At 51.3% G+C, this 17,129-nt stretch overlaps 1 protein-coding gene across 2 annotated transcripts; it reads right to left on the bottom strand.

Annotated features, from left to right (window-relative positions):
• Positions 1-6,136: 6,136 nt before the first annotated feature.
• Positions 6,137-16,889, bottom strand: LOC134340139 (eukaryotic translation initiation factor 1b-like). Of its 2 annotated transcripts, none has more exons than XM_063037030.1 (4): positions 16,762-16,889; positions 14,436-14,599; positions 11,894-11,995; positions 6,137-6,427 (listed from the first exon to the last, which is right to left on the bottom strand). In XM_063037030.1, exons 1-4 carry the CDS (start codon positions 16,790-16,792, stop codon positions 6,383-6,385), a joined length of 342 nt encoding a protein of 113 aa, XP_062893100.1. In that variant the 5' UTR covers positions 16,793-16,889; the 3' UTR covers positions 6,137-6,382. The 2 variants fall into 2 exon arrangements, with proteins under 2 accessions (XP_062893100.1, XP_062893101.1); XM_063037031.1 differs by having other exon boundaries at positions 11,894-11,992.
• Positions 16,890-17,129: the final 240 nt, after the last annotated feature.

The following is a 17,129-nucleotide window of genomic DNA, read 5'->3' as shown; positions in this document are numbered from 1 at the left end:
AAGATCCTAAAGGGATTGGACAGGCTAGATGCAGGAAGATTGTTCCCGATGTTGGGGAGGTCTAGAACGAGGGGTCACAGTTTGAGGATAGAGGGGAAGCCTTTTAGGACCGAGGTTAGGAAAAACTTCTTCACACAGAGAGTGGTGAATCTGTGGAATTCTCTGCCACAGCAAACTGTTGAGGCCAGTTCATTAGCTATGTTTAAAAGGAAGTTAGATATGGCCCTTGTGGCTACAGGGGTCAGGGGGTATGGAGGGAAGGCTGGGTTCTGAGTTGGATGATCAGCCATGATCATAATAAATGGCGGTGCAGGCTCGAAGGGCCGAATGGCCTACTCCTGCACCTATTTTCTATGTTTCTATGTTTCTATGTCTCCGTCTCCTCTCCTCGCCAAACACCCTGGACTTCAGACTCCTGCTCGGGGTCTGACTCCGTTAGTGGATTCACAGCACCTGGTTCATCCTCTGTCTCTCTCTCTCTCTCTCTCCCGCCTTCTGCTCCAAAACCCCGTGCAACACACTAAATTACAGACACACGGAAAGAGTGACATCTTTCCCAATTGGTTTGTTCACTCTCTTATCAGTAACATGATCCAAACAAACTGCTAGCGGGAGGACTTTCTCAGCAGTTAACATAACAAAGAAGCCATTTCAATGATAACATAACAAAGAAGCTATTTTAATTAGACTACGCAGTAAAGTAAAAGAAGAAACCCCTTACACCTGTATCAATGATCTGGATGATAACATGGTTAACCGGATCAGCACATTGGTAGATGACACCAAGACTGGGGGTGTGGTGGACCGCGAGGAAGGCCATCATGTCTTGCGGTGGGATCCGGACCAGCTGGAAAAATGGCAGATGGAATTCAACTGCGAGGAGTTGCACTTTGGGAGGACCAACCAGAGTAGGTCTTCCACAGTGAACTGAGGAGTGTGGTAGATCAAAAGGCATCTGGGAATACAGGTCCATAATTCCTTGAAAGTGGTGGCACAGGCAGATAGGCTCGTAAAGAAAGCTTTTAGAACGCTGGCCTCATTGATCAAAGGAGATGGGATGTTACGTTGAAGTTGTACAAGACATTGGTGAGGCCTAATTTGGAGTAAAGGGTACAGTTTTGGTCACCTACTCAACAGGAAAGATGCAAATAAGATTGAAAGAGTACAGAGAAAATTTACAAGGAAGTTGATGGACTGGAAGACCCGGGTTATAAGATTGAGTAGGTTGGAACTTTATTCCCAAGGATGTAGAAGATTGGGGGGAGGTATACAAAATTATGAAGGGTCTAGTTAGGGTAAATGCAAACAGGCTTTTTCCACTGAGGTTGGGTGAGACTAGAACCAGAGGTCATGGGTTGAGGGTGAAAGTTGAAAAGTTTAAGGAACATGAGGGGAATCCTCTTCACTCGGAGGGCAGTGAGAGTGTGGAACAAGCTGCCAATGCTAGTGGCCCGTGCAGGGTCGATTTCCACGTTGAAGGGAAATTTGGATCGGTACATGGATATGGTGCAGGTGCAGGTCATTGGGGGTTTAATGGCTCAGCACGGACTAGACGGGCCGAAAGGCCTGTTTCTGCACTGCTGTTCTATGGTTATGTCTTGTCCAGAGGAACATTGCTTCATTTACCTATACACTGCAATGTCACTCACCCCAATACAGAACTGTCCCAACAAGCTATAGACTCATTTTCAGGGTCTCTTCATCTACTGCTTAATTGTTATTTTCTATTATTTTTGTACTGAATTGAATTGACTTTATTTCTTACATTCATGAGTAAAAACCTTTACGTTACGTCTCTGTGTCAATGTGCAATGTGCAATCATAGTAATTTATAATAAATAGAACAATCAACGAAACATAGAAATACACTCAAGTCAGCATGAGTTAATCAGTCTGATGGCCTGGTGGAAGAAGCTGTCCCGGAGCCTGTTGGTCCTGGCTTTTATGCTGCGATACCGTTTCCCGGATGGTAGCAGCTGGAACAGTTTGTGGTTGGGGTGACTCGGGTCCCCAGTGATCCTTCGGACCCTTTTTACACACCTGTCACTGTAAATGTCCTGAATAGTGGGAAGTTCACAACTACAGATATGCAGGGCTGTCCGCACCACTCTCTGCAGAGTCCTGTGATTGAGGGAGGTACAGTTCCCGTACCAGGCAGTGATGCAGCCAGTCAGGATGCTCTCAATTGTGCCCCTGTAGAAAGTTCTTAGGATTTGGGGGTCCATACCAGACTTCCTCAACCGTCTGAGGTGAAAGAGGCGCTGTTGTGCCTATTTCACCACACAGCCGGTATGTACAGACCACGTGAGATTCTTGGTGATGTTTATGCTGAGGAACTTGAAGCTGTTCACTCTCTCAACCCCAGATGCATTGATGTCAATAGGGGCAAGCCCGTCTCCATTCCTCCTGTCGTCCACAATCAACTACTTTGTATTTGTGACATTGAGAGGTTGTTTTGTTGACACCACTATGTCAGAGAGATGACTTCTTCCCTGTAGGCCACCTCATTATTGTTTGAGATAAGGCCAATCAATGTAGTGTCATCAGCAAATTTAATTAGCAGATTGCAGCTGTGGGTGGCGACATAGTCGTGGGTATACAGGGAGTAAAGGAGGGGACAGTACACAGCCTTGAGGGGCTCCTGTATTTGCAAAATACAAAAAGCCGTTCCTGACTCGTTGAGTGTGTGCCTTCAGGCTTAGAAGCATAGAAAACATATAGCACAATACAGGCCCTTCGGCCCACAAACCTGTGCCAAACATCTCCCTATCTTAGAAATACCTTGGCTTTACCCACAGCCCTCTATTTTTCTAAGCTCCATGTAGCCATCCAAGAGCCTCTTAAAAGACCCTATCGTTTCCACCTCCACCACTGCCACAGGCAGCCCATTCCACACACTCACCACTCTCTGTGTAAAAAAACTTACCCCTGACATCTCCTCTGTACCTACTTCCAAGCACCTTAAAATTATGCCCTCTCATGCTAGCCATTTCAGCCCTGGGGAAAAGCGTCTGACTATCCACACGATCAAAGCCTCTCATCATCTCATACACCTCTATCAGGTCACCTCTCATCCTCCGTCGCTCCAAGGAGAAAAGGCCGAGTTCACTCAACCTATTCTCATAAGGCATGCTCCCCAATCCAGGCAATGTCCTTGCAAATCTCCGCTGCACCCTTTCTATGGTTTCCACATCCTGTACCTTCTGTACCTCCTTCCTGAAGGTAGCAATGAGAAGAGGGCATGTCTTTTGCACATTCGCTCTCTGTCCATCTTATGTGTGGTCTTTCATTAATTCTATTGCGTTTCTGTGAATTCCTGCTAGAAAATGAATCTCAGGGTTGTACGTGGTGGCGTGTGTGGTTTGGTAATAAATTTATTTCAAATGCTGAAATGCACATAGCTATTTCTATCCTCACTCTCTCTATTTTTCCCTTTCAGGGTTCTTTTGAAGACCCTGACCTGGAGTTACACGCTGACGTCGGTTCTTTTCGAGAATAGGTCCTGCTCGCCGGGCCTCACGACCGGCCGTTATTCGATATATGAAGGACGCAGTCTAGACTGGCTCGCCTTCGGGGTTCCAGGATTTTGTGGCTCTGGAGGTGGGCGGAATCGAGGTTGGTGCCTCTGCGGGAAATCGGTGTGTCATGGGAGACGGAAGATCGTAAGCAGCGAGCTGGCTGCTGGCTGTGTGCCCAGAGACCCGAGTTCTTTGGGCATAGAGCTCCGAAAAAACAGACTTTTAACATCGTAAACCAGTGAGTTGTTTGTTATGTCTCACCTCTCGCTGTGAAACGGAGACACCTCTTTCTCCCTTTAGGGAGAGAGAGGGAGAGACAGACACACACACACACACAGCCTGTGGTACGTCAAATTACCGGGTGAATGAGTAGTCTTTGGGGTACTGCTTGAACGCTTGGTGGGGGGGGGGGGTGGCACCAATGCTTTTTTTTGCTGATGGGAAGAGGGGATCGTTGCTTTGCTGCTGCTTACATGTGGGAGGGGGGAGCTGGGGGGGGGGCTTTGGGGTTCTAACATTTCTTCTTCTTCTTCTTCTATTTCCGGCTACTTAGACGCATCTGGGCGTATTACAGCCCTCCACAGGATGTATAATTAATTATAGAACTTCAAGGAACTCAAATTCTCGAATACAACCTAGTCTCACGTATAAACTGAATAATAAACTCTTCAATCAGATGTTAATTTTCTTGATGGCCGAACAAAGATTTAATAGAAAACCAAAATAAATTTAGGCCAGATAGCCTCTTGAACAACATGCTTCTTTCAATTTTGTATCGATTAGAGCTCAGCAAAACATGCCGGACTGTCTCTGGACTATCACAGTCACATAAACCAGTAGGATGTTTTCCTATTATCTTTAAATAATAGTTTAGCCCACAATGCCCCAACCTAAGTCTTGTTAATTTCACCATATCTCTACAACTTAAAAGGTAACAGTCTGAGACCTTTTTAACTAGTGGGTGACTAGAAAAATAATGCCTGCCCCTTAATGAAGGGTCTCAGCCTGAAACGTCGACAGTAGCTCTTCTTAGAGATGCTGCCTGGCCTGCTGCATTCACCAATAACTTTGATGTGTGTTGCCTGCCCCTTAATTCATTTTTCCAATCCTCCTGCCACTTCTTCTCTATACCTTTTTTAATCCTACTTCTCAATTCTGCTCTGCCTAGGGGAACTCTAATTTCTATTTACCTGTTCTGTAAGGAAGACTTTGCAATGCCATCCACAATTTCATTTCCCTCCATCCCAGCATGCCCAGGTATCCATGAAAATCTAACTGCACAACCCATCTTCCCTACTCTAAACAACACTAAGATAATCTCAATAACTATGTCAGGACCAGCTTTTGATTTACTCCCTTTTATAGACGCTAAGGCAGCAGCAGAATCCGAACAGATAATAACCCTACGTGGTCGAGAGTCTTCTATCCACCATTAAGGCCCAGAGGATCGCTAATAATTCTGTTGCAAAGACGGAAACACCATCTGAAACCCGGTGACCAATCTTAATTCCAAGTTGAGACACATACATCCCAAATCCTGCCCTGCTGCTCTCTGGGTCCACTGAGCCATCAGTAAAAATCTTCAGATAAGATACCCATTTATTATTTAAATATTCATTTGAGATCAACGCCGATGAAATTGCACTGCTTCCTTGAAGCTGAAAAAGGAGGAATAGGTCTTCTTCTGGTTCTACTTGGTAGTGTGGAGGAGCAGAGGGATCTGGGGGTACATGTCCACAGATCCGTGAAAGTTGCCTCACAGGTGGATAGGGTAGTTAAGAAAGCTTATGGGGTGTTAGCTTTCGTAAGTCGAGGGACAGAGTTTAAGAGTCGCGATGTAATGATGCAGCTCTATAAAACTCTGGTTAGGCCACACTTGAAGTACTGTGTCCAGTTCTGTTCGCCTCACTATAGAAAGGATGTGGAAGCATTGGAAAGGGTACAGAGGAGATTTACCAGGATGCTGCCTGGTTTAGAGAATATGCATTATGATCAGAGATTAAGGGAGCTAGGGCTTTACTCTTTGGAGGGGAGGAGGGTGAGAGGAGACATGATAGAGTTGTAACAAGATAATAAGAGGAATAGATCGAGTGGACAGCCAGCACCTCTTCCCCAGGGCACCATTGCTCAATACAAGAGGACATGGCTTTAAGGTAAGGGGTGGGAAGTTCAAGGGGGAGATTAGAGGTAGTTTTTTCACTCAGAGAGTGGTTGGTGCGTGGAATGCACTGCCTGAGTCAGTGGTAGAGGCAGATACACTAGTGAAGTTTAAGAGATATGGAGGAATTTAAGTTGGGGGCTTATATGGGAGGCAGGGTTTGAGGGTCAGCACAACATTGTGGGCCGAAGGGCCTGTACTGTGCTGTAGTATTCTATGTTCTAACATTTAGCTGTTATTCATTCTTTGGGGGCAGTCCTCCATTTTTGTGGATGTTTGCGAAGAAGAAGAATTTCGGGATGTATGTTGTATACATTTCTCTGGCAATTAAATGCACTCGTTGAAACCTCTTTGAACCCAGAACGTACGGTCACCAGCACCCAGCCAGATCGTCAAGGACCCAGCACGAGGAGACTCCCAATGTCAGAAACAGTTTCTCAACTGTGTGTGTGTGTGTGTTTGTTTTTTTTTATTATTAAACACTGTACAAAAAGACAGAAGTTCTAAAAGCGATCTCAAACACTACAAAACACATCTGACGTCAACTGGGACGGAAGCGATTGGGTCGAAAAGAGCTGGCTGCAGCAGGTGGAGAGAGGTGAGGAGTTCATCCCGCAGACTCGCTGGCCGGGGATCGTCCACGAGACAGGGTGGAGGGGCCGCTATCATTATCGAACAGGCTATGGATCCACAGGGCTCGGGTTTATTAGAAACCATGGACCTTGAGTTGCTCTTCCTTGACGATGCCAACCTGCAAGTCAATCAGAACGACGACGTTAGTAACGGCAACGGCTGGGCAAGGTTTAGACCATAAGACAAAGGAGAAGTTGGCCATTCAGCCCATCGAGTCTGCTCCGCCATTTTATCATGAACTGATCCATTCTCCCATTTAGTCCCACTCCCCCGCCTTCTCACCATAACCTTTGATGCCATGGCTACTCAGATACCTATCAATCTCTGCCTTAAATACATCCAATGACTTGGCCTCCACTGCCGCCCGTGGCAACAAGTTCCATAGATTCACCACCCTCTGGCTAAAAAAATTTCTTCCACATCTCTATTCTGAATGGGTGCCCTTCAATCCTTGAGTCATGCCCTCTCGTACTAGACTCCCCCATCATGGGAAACAACTTTGCCACATTCACTCTGTCCATGCCTTTCAACATTTGAAATGTTTCTATGAGGTCTCCCCTCATTCTTCTAAACTCCAAGGAATACAGTCCAAGAGCGGACAAATGTTCCTCATGTTAACCCTCTCATTCCTGGAATCATTCTAGTGAGTCTTCTCTGTACCCTCTCCAACGTCAGCACATCCTTTCTTAAATAAGGAGACCAAAACTGCCCACAGTACTCCAAGTGAGGTCTCACCAGCGCCTTATAGAGCCTCAACATCACATCCCTGCTCCTATACTCTATTCCTCTAGAAATGAATGCCAACATTGCATTCGCCTTCTTCACTACTGACTCAACCTGGAGGTTAACTTTAAGGGTACCCTGTACGAGGACTCCCAAGTCCCGTTGCATCTCAGAACTTTCAATTCTTTCCCCATTTAAATAATAGTCTGCCCGTTTATTTCTTCTGCCAAAGTGCATAACCATACACTTTCCAACATTGTATTTCATTTGCCACTTCTTTGCCCATTCTTCCAATCTATCCAAGTCTCTCTGCAGACTCTCCGTTTCCTCAGCACGACCGGCCCCTCCACCTATCTTCGTATCGTCAGCAAACTTAGCCACAAAGCCATCTATTCCATAATCCAAATCGTTGATGTACAACGTAAAAAGAAGCGGCCCCAACACAGACCCCTGTGGATCACCACTGGTAACCGGCAGCCAACCAGAATAGGATCCCTTTATTCCCACTCTCTGTTTCCTGCCAATCAGCCAACGCTCTATCCACGTATGTAACTTTCCTGTAATTCCATGGGCTCTTACCTTGTTAAGTAGCCTCATGTGTGGCACCTTGTCAAAGACCTTCTGAAAATCCAAATATACAACATCCACTGCATCTCCCTTGTCTAGCCTACTGGTAATTTCCTCAAAAAATTGTAATAAGTTTGTCAGGCAGGATTTTCCATTAAGGAATCCATGCTGAATTCTGCCTATCTTGTCATATGCCTCCAGGTACTCTGTAACCTCATCCTTGACAATCGACTCCAACAACTTCCCAACCACTGATGTCAAGCTAACTGGTCTATAATTTCCTTTTTGCTTCCTTGCCCCCTTCTCAAATAGCGGAGTGACATTTGCAATCTTCCAGTCCTCCGGAACCATGCCAGAATCTATCGACTTTTGAAAGATCATCGCTAATGCCTCTGCAATCTCCACAGCTACTTCCTTCAGAACACGAGGGTGCATTCCATCTGGTCCAGGAGATTTATCTACCTTTAGCCTATTCAGCTTCCTGAGTACTTTCTCCGTCGTAATTGTGACTGCGCACACTTCTCTTCCCTGCCACCCTTGAGTGTCCGGTATCCTGCTGATGTCTTCCTCAGTGAAGACTGATGCAAAATACTCATTCAGTTCCTCCGTCATCTCATCTCCCAATCTCCCATTACAATTTCTCCAGCATCATTTTCTATCGGTCCTATATCTACTCTCACCTGTCTTTTACTCTTTATATACTGGAAAAAGTTTTTAGTATCCTCTTTGATATTATTTGCTAGCTTCCTTTCATAGTTAATCTTTTCCCTCCTAATGACCTTCTTAGTTTCCTTTTGTAAGCTTTTAAAAACTTCCCAATCCTCCGTCTTCCCACTAATTTTTTGCTGCCTTGTATGCCCTCTCCTTTGCTTTAACTTCTCTTGTCAGCCACGGTTGCATCCTTTTTCCACTCGAAAATGTCTTCTTTTTTGGAATATACTTGTCTTGCACCTTCCTCACTTCTCGCAGAAACTCCAGCCACTGCTGCTGTGCCGTCCTTCCCGTTTAAGGCTGTCGTAGCCGGGGGGGCTGGTAATGGGGACAAGCTCCCACTACCTATTAGATGTTCCCAATGGCGTGCAACTCAAACAGCCTCTGATAACCAAGTCCAGCCCCTGGTCTTCACGTGTAGCTTAGCTACTAAGCCTGAGGGAACTGTTTCTACCGGCGGGGGGGGGAGAGGAGAGAAGGCACCTTAAAACCAGACACTTCGGACAGATGGCTCATCTGGGAGGAGGGGGAGAAACTCTGATCTCCGACCCCCGCTGCCTTGCGGCTGTAAGCCAACAGCGGCTCCAAGGACCTCATGTTACCGGGGGGGGTGGGGGGAAGTGCGTGGGGAAAGGGTCCCAGAAGATAGGGACAATTTGAAGGACTGGCAGGGGACACCGGCGAGCTGGTGTTGGCGGCCTATGCCCCGTAGGGGCGGTGGGCTCAAGAAGAAGGGAGAATAAGACCAGAAGCTTTTAATTTTAGTTCGGGAATGAGTCAAATCAAAACCAAATTCAAAAAAGTAGCTGCAAATTCTGAATATAGAAACATAGAAACATAGAAAATAGGTGCAGGAGTAGGCCATTCGGCCCTTCGAGCCTGCACCGCCATTTATTATGATCATGGCTGATCATCCAACTCAGAACCCAGCCTTCCCTCCATACCCCCTGACCCCTGTAGCCACAAGGGCCATATCTAACTTCCTTTTAAACATAGCTAATGAACTGGCCTCAACAGTTTGCTGTGGCAGAGAATTCCACAGATTCACCACTCTCTGTGTGAAGAAGTTTTTCCTAACCTCGGTCCTAAAAGGCTTCCCCTCTATCCTCAAACTGTGACCCCTCGTTCTAGACCTCCCCAACATCGGGAACAATCTTCCTGCATCTAGCCTGTCCAATCCCTTTAGGATCTTATACGTTTCAATCAGATCCCCCCTCAATCTTCTAAATTCCAACGAATACAAGCCCAGTTCATCCAGTCTTTCATCATATGAAAGACCTGCCATCCCAGGAATCAATCTGGTGAACCTTCTTTGTACTCCCTCTATGGCAAAGATGTCTTTCCTCAGATTAGGGGACCAAAACTGCACACAATACTCCAGGTGTGGTCTCACCAAGGCCTTGTACAACTGCAGTAGTACCTCCCTGCTCCTGTACTCGAATCCTCTCGCTATAAATGCCAGCATACCGTTCGCCTTTTTCACCGCCTGCTGTACCTGCATGCCCACTTTCAATGACTGGTGTATAATGTCACCCAGTTACTATCGAACAGTTATTACCCCTCAACCATCAGGAAGGAGGTACAGGAGCCTCAGGACTCACACCACCAGGTTCAGGAACAGTTATTACCCCTCAGACATCAGGAAGGAGGTACAGGAGCCTCAGGACTCACACCACCAGGTTCAGGAACAGTTATTAACCCATAACCATCAGGAAGGAGGTACAGGAGCCTCAGGACCCACACCACCAGGTTCAGGAACAGTTATTACCCCTCAACCATCAGGAAGGAGGTACAGGAGCCTCAGGGCCCACACCAGCAGGTTCAGGAACAGTTATTACCCCTCAACCATCAGGAAGGAGGTACAGGAGCCTCAGGACCCACACCACCAGGTTCAGGGACAGTTATTACCCCTCAACCATCAGGAAGGAGGTACAGGAGCCTCAGGACCCACACCACCAGGTTCAGGGACAGTTATTACCCCTCAACCATCAGGAAGGAGGTACAGGAGCCTCAGGACCCACACCACCAGGTTCAGGGACAGTTATTACCCCTCAACCATCAGGCTCTTAAACAAAAGAGGATAACTACACTCATCTATTGAGATGCTCCCACAACCAATGATCTCACTTTAAGGACTCTTTATCTCACGTTCTCGTTATTTATTGCTATTTATTTATACTTGCATTTTGCACAGTCTGTTATCTTCTGCACTCTGGTTGATCTTTCATTGATCCTGTTTACAGTTACTATTCTATAGATTTGCCAAGCACGCCCAGAAGAAAAGGAATCTCAGGGTTGTACGTGGTGACGTATATGTACTCTGATGATAAAACTTTACTTTGAACTTTGAAGCAAATGAATCTCAGGGCAGTGTGCGATGGCATGTATGTACTTTGAACAAATAAAATTTACTTTGAATTTCGACTGCACTAGCAACTGCACCCAAAGACAGACGCGGTGGCCAGATGCATTTCAGGTGGCCAAGTGACGTGAAACACCACAACAGCAGAGTGTTTAGCTTGACACCTTTACAGCCCTGGGTGTCGGAGTTCGGTCCCGGCGTCCTCCGTAAGGAGTCTCTGTACGTCCTCCACGTGGAATGAGAGCATTTCCTCCGGGTGCTCTGGTTTCCAGCCACACTCCAAAGACATTTCACTGACGACTGGAAATCGCCCCGTGATTAACTAGGGTTAAATCGGGGATTGTTGGGACTTGCTGGGCGGGGTGCGGCTTGGTGGGGGTGGGGGAGAGGGCCTAATCTGTGTTGTTACCTCAAAACTCACAGACGTGGTCAGAGTCGACCGTGGGTGTCGTGTCCCAGCTGTCTAGACGCGCAAGCCAGGGCTGTACGGTATGGAGAGCAAGCTGTTCCCCAGGTAGAAGACTCCCCCCCCCCACCCCTCCCACTCCAAAGCCTTCCCCCGTGAGCGGGTACAGCCGCAAGACAGCGGGAGGTTTGAGATCAGAGTTTTCCTTCTGCGAAATGAGCTGCCAACCGCGGCCGACGAGCCCCCATTGCCCGAAGCGACTGGTTTTAAGGCGCCTGTGACCCACCTTTGCCCCTTCTCCTGTGAGGAGAAGCGGTTTCGCCGGGCTTTGTAGCTGAGCCACACGTGAAGGCCGGGACCTTCAAGGTGTACAAGATGATGAGAGGCATTGATCGTGTGGATAGTCAGAGGCTGAGGTGGCGAGCACGAGAGGGCACAGTTTTAAGGTGCTTGGAAGTAGGTACAGAGGAGATGTTTTTTACTCAGAGAGTGGTGAGTGTGTGGAATACGCTGCCAGCAACGGTGGTGGAGGCGGATATGATAGGGTCCTTTAAGAGACTCCTGGACAGGTACATGGAGCTTAGAGAAATAGAGGGCTATGGGTAACCGGAGGTGATCTCTAAGGTAGGAATATGTTCGGCACAGCTTTGTGGGCTGAAGGGCCTGTATTGTGCTGTAGGTTTTCTATGTTTCTATGAGCTGGACTTGGTTGTCAGCGGCTATCTGTGACGCACAGCATGGGGAGCTTGTCAACTTTAAGCTATGACAACCTTGAGGGACCACCTCTAAACTAAATAAAAATAAAATCGAGTCACCTCCACGAGGAATTTGCAGATGTTCTTACGCTGGTCACCTTGAACTTGGATCACCTCACCGTACTCTGGGTGTTCGATCACAGTGCCGTTGCAGGCAAACTGCTGTGGGAAGAAAAGCCCGCGTTAGTGAATCGCGACGTAAGCATCCCCCCCCCCACCCCCATGATCAAAACGGGCAGATGGTCACACTCCTCGGACCTGCTTCGCCCCACGCGGCCTCCTCTACGTCGTCCGGGGCGGAGGGCGAGGATGGGGGAAAGAAAAGCAAGGTTTCCCAGTGGTCAGTCATTGAAACATAACACGAAAAGAGTCGGTTATGTTTACCCCTGTGGAACACTGCCAGTCATCGTCAGCCAGTCAGAAGAGACTCCCTGTATTCCCTTTCTTTGCCTCCTGCCAGTCAGGAGGCAGAATCTTCCCTGTAATACCACGGGCTCATAGCTTGCGAGGCAGCCTCATGTGTGGCCTTCTGAAACTCCAAGTACACAACGTCGACCCATTCTCCTTTCTCTACCCTGCTTTCGATGAGATCCGCCCTCACTCTTCTAAATTCAAGCCAGTTCACCCGATAAACCGTCCATTCACGGAAACATTCTCCTGACCCTTCTCCGAACCCTCTCCAATGTCCGGGGGGTGGCGGGGGGTGAGGAAGGGAGAGGGACGGCGAAAGTGGGAAAGGAGGAGACAGGGTGAAGTAGAGAGCCGCTGTCCCAGAGTACATCCTACGCACAGTCAGGAAATCTCAACAACGTCTCGACATTTGGAGCAGGCTGGACTTTGCAGATCCATACTCCCGTCATTCTGCTGATGCCCAGTAGGGGGCGCCCTGACCGGCTGCATCACTGCCTGGTTCGGACACTGGACTGTGGCAGACAGGAATTCGCCACAACGGGGAGTCAGAATCGCCCAACACACCACCGGCACCAGCCTACCCACCGTCACGGACATAGATACAGAAAGGGGCAAGTAACATCGTGAAGGATCCCACCCACCCTGCTCACGGACTGTCTGTCCCACTCCCGTCAGGGAGGAAGCTACGTAGCATCCACGCCAGGGACCGCCAGACTCAAAAACAGTGACTCTCCCCAAGCAGTGAGTCTGATCAACACCTCCACCCACTGACCTACCCCTCCACACCCCCAACCACCGACCGACCCACCTCTCCACACACCCCCGATCACCCACCGACCCACACCCCCGATCACCCACTGACCCACCCCTCCACACCCCCAATCACCCACCGACCCACCCCTCCACACCCCCAATCACCCACTGACCCACCCCTCCACACCCCCAATCAATCACCCACTGACCCACCCCTCCACACCCCCAATCACCGACTGACCCACCCCTCCACACACCCCCAATCACCCACCGACCCACCCCTCCACAACCCCAACCACCGACCGACCCACCCCTCCACACTCCCAATCACCCACTGACCCACCCCTCCACACCACCAATCACCCACTGACCCACCCCTCCAATCCCAATCACCCACTGACCCACCCCTCCACACCCCCAACCACCCACCGACCCACACCTCCACACCCCCAATCACCCACTGACCCACCCCTCCACACCCCCAACCACCCACCGACCCACCTCTCCACACACCCCCGATCACCCACCGACCCACCCCTCCACACCCCCGATCACCCACCGACCCACCCCTCCACACCCCCAATCACCCACCGACCCACCCCTCCGCACCCCCCAATCACCCACTGACCCACCCCTCCGCACCCCCGATCAGCCACTGACCCACCCCTCCACACCCCCAATCACCCACTGACCCACCCCTCCAGTCCCAATCACCCACTGACCCACCCCTCCACACCCCCAATCACCCACTGACCCACCCCTCCAGTCCCAATCACCCACTGACCCACCCCTCTACACCCCCAATCACCCGACCCACCCCTCTACACCCCCAATCACCCGACCCACCCCTCCACACCCCCAATCACCCACTGACCCACCCCTCCACACCTCCAATCACCCACTGACCCACCCCTCCACACCCCCAATCACCCACTGACCCACCCCTCCACACCCCCAATCACCCACTGACCCACCCCTCCAGTCCCAATCACCCACTGACCCACCCCTCCACACTCCCTCAACCACCACTACTTTATCATTTCCTGTCAGAATCACCTCATGTGCAGACTCTCCTGTGCCCAGCGTCACTTTATGGACACACAATCAATCTGTGTGTTTAAGGTACCTTATGTGTTTATAATTTTTGGGTTTTTATCATTATTGTGTTCTTTATCTTTTTGTTTTGTGCTGCATTGGACCCGGAGTAACAATTATTTTGTTCTCCCTTACACTTGTGTGCATTGAATAGCATTAAACAACCCTCGATCTGAATAATTGATAGGGGTGAATCTAACTGGTTGGCACGTTGATCCTGCAAAGGTTTTGCTCAGCAGATCCCCAGATTTTTTTTTATGCCATTAAACGAGGTGTCGGTGGATCCCGAGGCTGGGGATCCCCCGGTTTAGCCAACAGCCTTTGCCAGCATTGAGGCTCTCACCTTTTTGAAGTGCCTGAGGAGCTTTCTTTTGTCATACTCGTCCGCAATCCCCTGGACCGTGGTGAGGGTCTTGCGACCGTTCCTCTGCTGGATCCTTATATGTATGTAGTCCTCAGCCCCAGAAGGGAGCAAGTCATCGCCCTTAAGCGCATCAGCAAAGGGATCTGGAAGGGTGAAGGTGCTCCGTTACTGGCCGGAGGTGTCGCGTGCCAGAGCCTTGGATTGATTCCCAAAGCCGAACGAGACACGGACACACGGGCAGGCAGAAACACACACACCACGGAGACACACCAAAAAACGGAGACACAGGGACACGGTGAGGGAATAGTGTGAGTGTTGAGGCTTGGAGAAGACAAAAACTACAACACACTAGAGGAGTCAGATAACAACAGGAGAGAGGGGATGGGCTGGGTGCACGTTCATACAGATACACACACACACAGAGTCATGAGCCACAAGCCAAGCCCAGGAAAACAAGGCCAACGTACCTGGGGATCTTCTATAACAAATGATCACCCACCATCTCGTCCGCTACCCAGTCCCTCCTTTTCTCCTCCCTACCCTAACCCTCCACCCCTACCACATCCCTCCTCCCTACCCCGACCCTCCACCCCTACTGCAACCCATCACCCTCGTCTCACTCCCTCCGTCTCTTCTACCTGGTCCCTCCTAATCCTACCTTCTCCCCTCTCTCCTACCCCTCCCTCCTCCCTACCCAGTTCCTCCTCTCCTACCCCTTCACCCCTCCCTCCTCCTCACAGTGTCCCTCCTCCTCCTCCACCCCAACCCTCCTCCCTCCCTTCTCCCCTACCCTTCAGCCCTCCCTCCCCACCGTTAATCCTCCCCTACCCCATCTCTCCCTGACCTTCCCCTCCCTCCTCCCCTTTCCCCGCCCCTCCTCCCTCCCTCCGACCCTGCCCCTTATCCCATCCTCTCTACCCTGACCCTTCCCTCCCTCCTCCCCTACCTTGCCCCTTGTCCCACTTTCTCTACCACCCCTCCCTCCTTCTCTGCCCCTCCCTCCCCCCTACCCACCCCTCGTCCCACCCTCTCTACCCTGACCCCTCCCTCCCCCTACCCGTCCCTCGTCCCACCCTCTCTACTGTGACCCCTCCCTCCCTCCTCCCCTAAACCGCCCTTCATCCCACCCTCACTCTGACCCCTCCCCCCTCCTCCCTTACCCCACCCCTCCTCCCTCCCTACTCCCATACCCCGCCTCTCGTCCCACGCTCTCTACAGTGATCCCTCCCTCCTCCCCTACCCATTCCCTTGTCCCACCCTCTCTACCCTGACCCCTCCCTCCTCCCCTACCCCGCCCCTTCTCCTTCCTCCCCTACCCCGCCCCTCCTCCCTCCTCCCTTCCCCACCCCTCCTCCCTACCCCGCCGCTCGTCCCACTCTCTCTACAGTGACCCCTCCCTCCCTCCCTTCCCCGCCCCTCCTCCCTCCCTCCTCCCTTCCCCGCCCCTTGTCCCACTCTCTCTACAGTGACCCCTCCCTCCTCCCCTACCCATTCCCTTGTCCCACCCTCTCTACCCTGATCCCTCCCTCCCTCCTCCCCTACCTTGCCCCTTGTCCCACTTTCTCTACCACCCCTCCCTGCTTCCCTGCCCCTCCCTCCTCCCCTACCCACCCCTCGTCCCACCCTCTCTACCCTGACCCCTCCCTCCCCCCACCCGTCCCTCGTCCCACCCTCTCTACTCTGACCCCTCCCTCCGTCCTCCCCTTCCCCGCCCCTCCTCCCTCCCTACTCCCATACCCCGCCCCTCGTCCCACGCTCTCTACAGTGACCCCTCCCTCCCTCCTCCCCTACCCATTCCCTTGTCCCACGCTCTCTACAGTGACCCCTCCCTCCCTCCTCCCCTACCCATTCCCTTGTCCCACGCTCTCTACAGTGACCCCTCCCTCCCTCCTCCCCTACCCATTCCCTTGTCCTACCCTCTCTACCCTGACCCCTCCCTCCTCCCCTTCCCCGCCCCTTCTCCTTCTTCCCCTACCCCGCCCCTCCTCCCTCCTCCCTTCCCCACCCCTCCTCCCTACCCCGCCGCTCGTCCCACTCTCTCTACAGTGACCCCTCCCTCCCTCCTCCCCTTCCCCGCCCCTCCTCCCTCCCTCCTCCCTTCCCCGCCCCTTGTCCCACTCTCTCTACAGTGACCCCTCCCTCCTCCCCTACCCATTCCCTTGTCCCACCCTCTCTACCCTGACCCCTCCCTCCTCCCTTCCCCGCCCCTCCTCCCTCCTCCCATACCCCACCCCTCGTCCCACCCTCTCTACCCTGACCCCTCCCTCCCTCCTCCCCCCCGACCCGCCCCTCGTCGGGCCCTCACCGAAGCTCTGCAGGTTGTGACAGGCGGACATACGCCGTACCGGGGTGAGTCTGACGGGACGAAGTCGGGGTCTCTGTCGCTCACTCTGCTTCCTTCCCGCTCCCGGGCCGACTGCCGTGGGGGGCCGGGCGGCGCTCTGGCGTCACCAATAGGCTGCCTGCGTCACAGCGAGATGACGTCATCGGCCGTGTGACGCACTGAGGACTGCCCACCCAACCCCCCCAAGTCCTCCCAGGGTCCGAGATTCCCGGTACCGGGAGGACCAGATGGGGGGCGGGGCGGATGGCAGGGGGTAACAGGAGGGAGGGGTGGGAATATCCCAGTATGGGTGGGGATCAGTGAGAGTGAGGGGTGGGGATATCCCGATA

This window comes from Mobula hypostoma, chromosome X1, assembly GCF_963921235.1.
Source record: "Mobula hypostoma chromosome X1, sMobHyp1.1, whole genome shotgun sequence".
NCBI lineage: Eukaryota > Metazoa > Chordata > Chondrichthyes > Myliobatiformes > Myliobatidae > Mobula > Mobula hypostoma.
The sequence above is the reverse complement of the archived record's forward strand: the minus strand, read 5'-3'. Positions and strand labels throughout refer to the sequence as shown.

Excerpts from the sequence above, each read along its gene's own strand:
- LOC134340139 (XM_063037030.1), bottom strand. The coding sequence starts at position 16,792 with ATGTCCGCCTGTCACAACCTGCAGAGCTTCG. Across the intron at positions 14,600-16,761 it reads TCACAACCTGCAGAGCTTCG|ATCCCTTTGCTGATGCGCTT; the intron begins GTGAGGGCCCGA and ends TCACCCTTCCAG. Across the intron at positions 6,428-11,893 it reads TCTGCAAATTCCTCGTGGAG|GTTGGCATCGTCAAGGAAGA; the intron begins GTGACTCGATTT and ends ATTGACTTGCAG.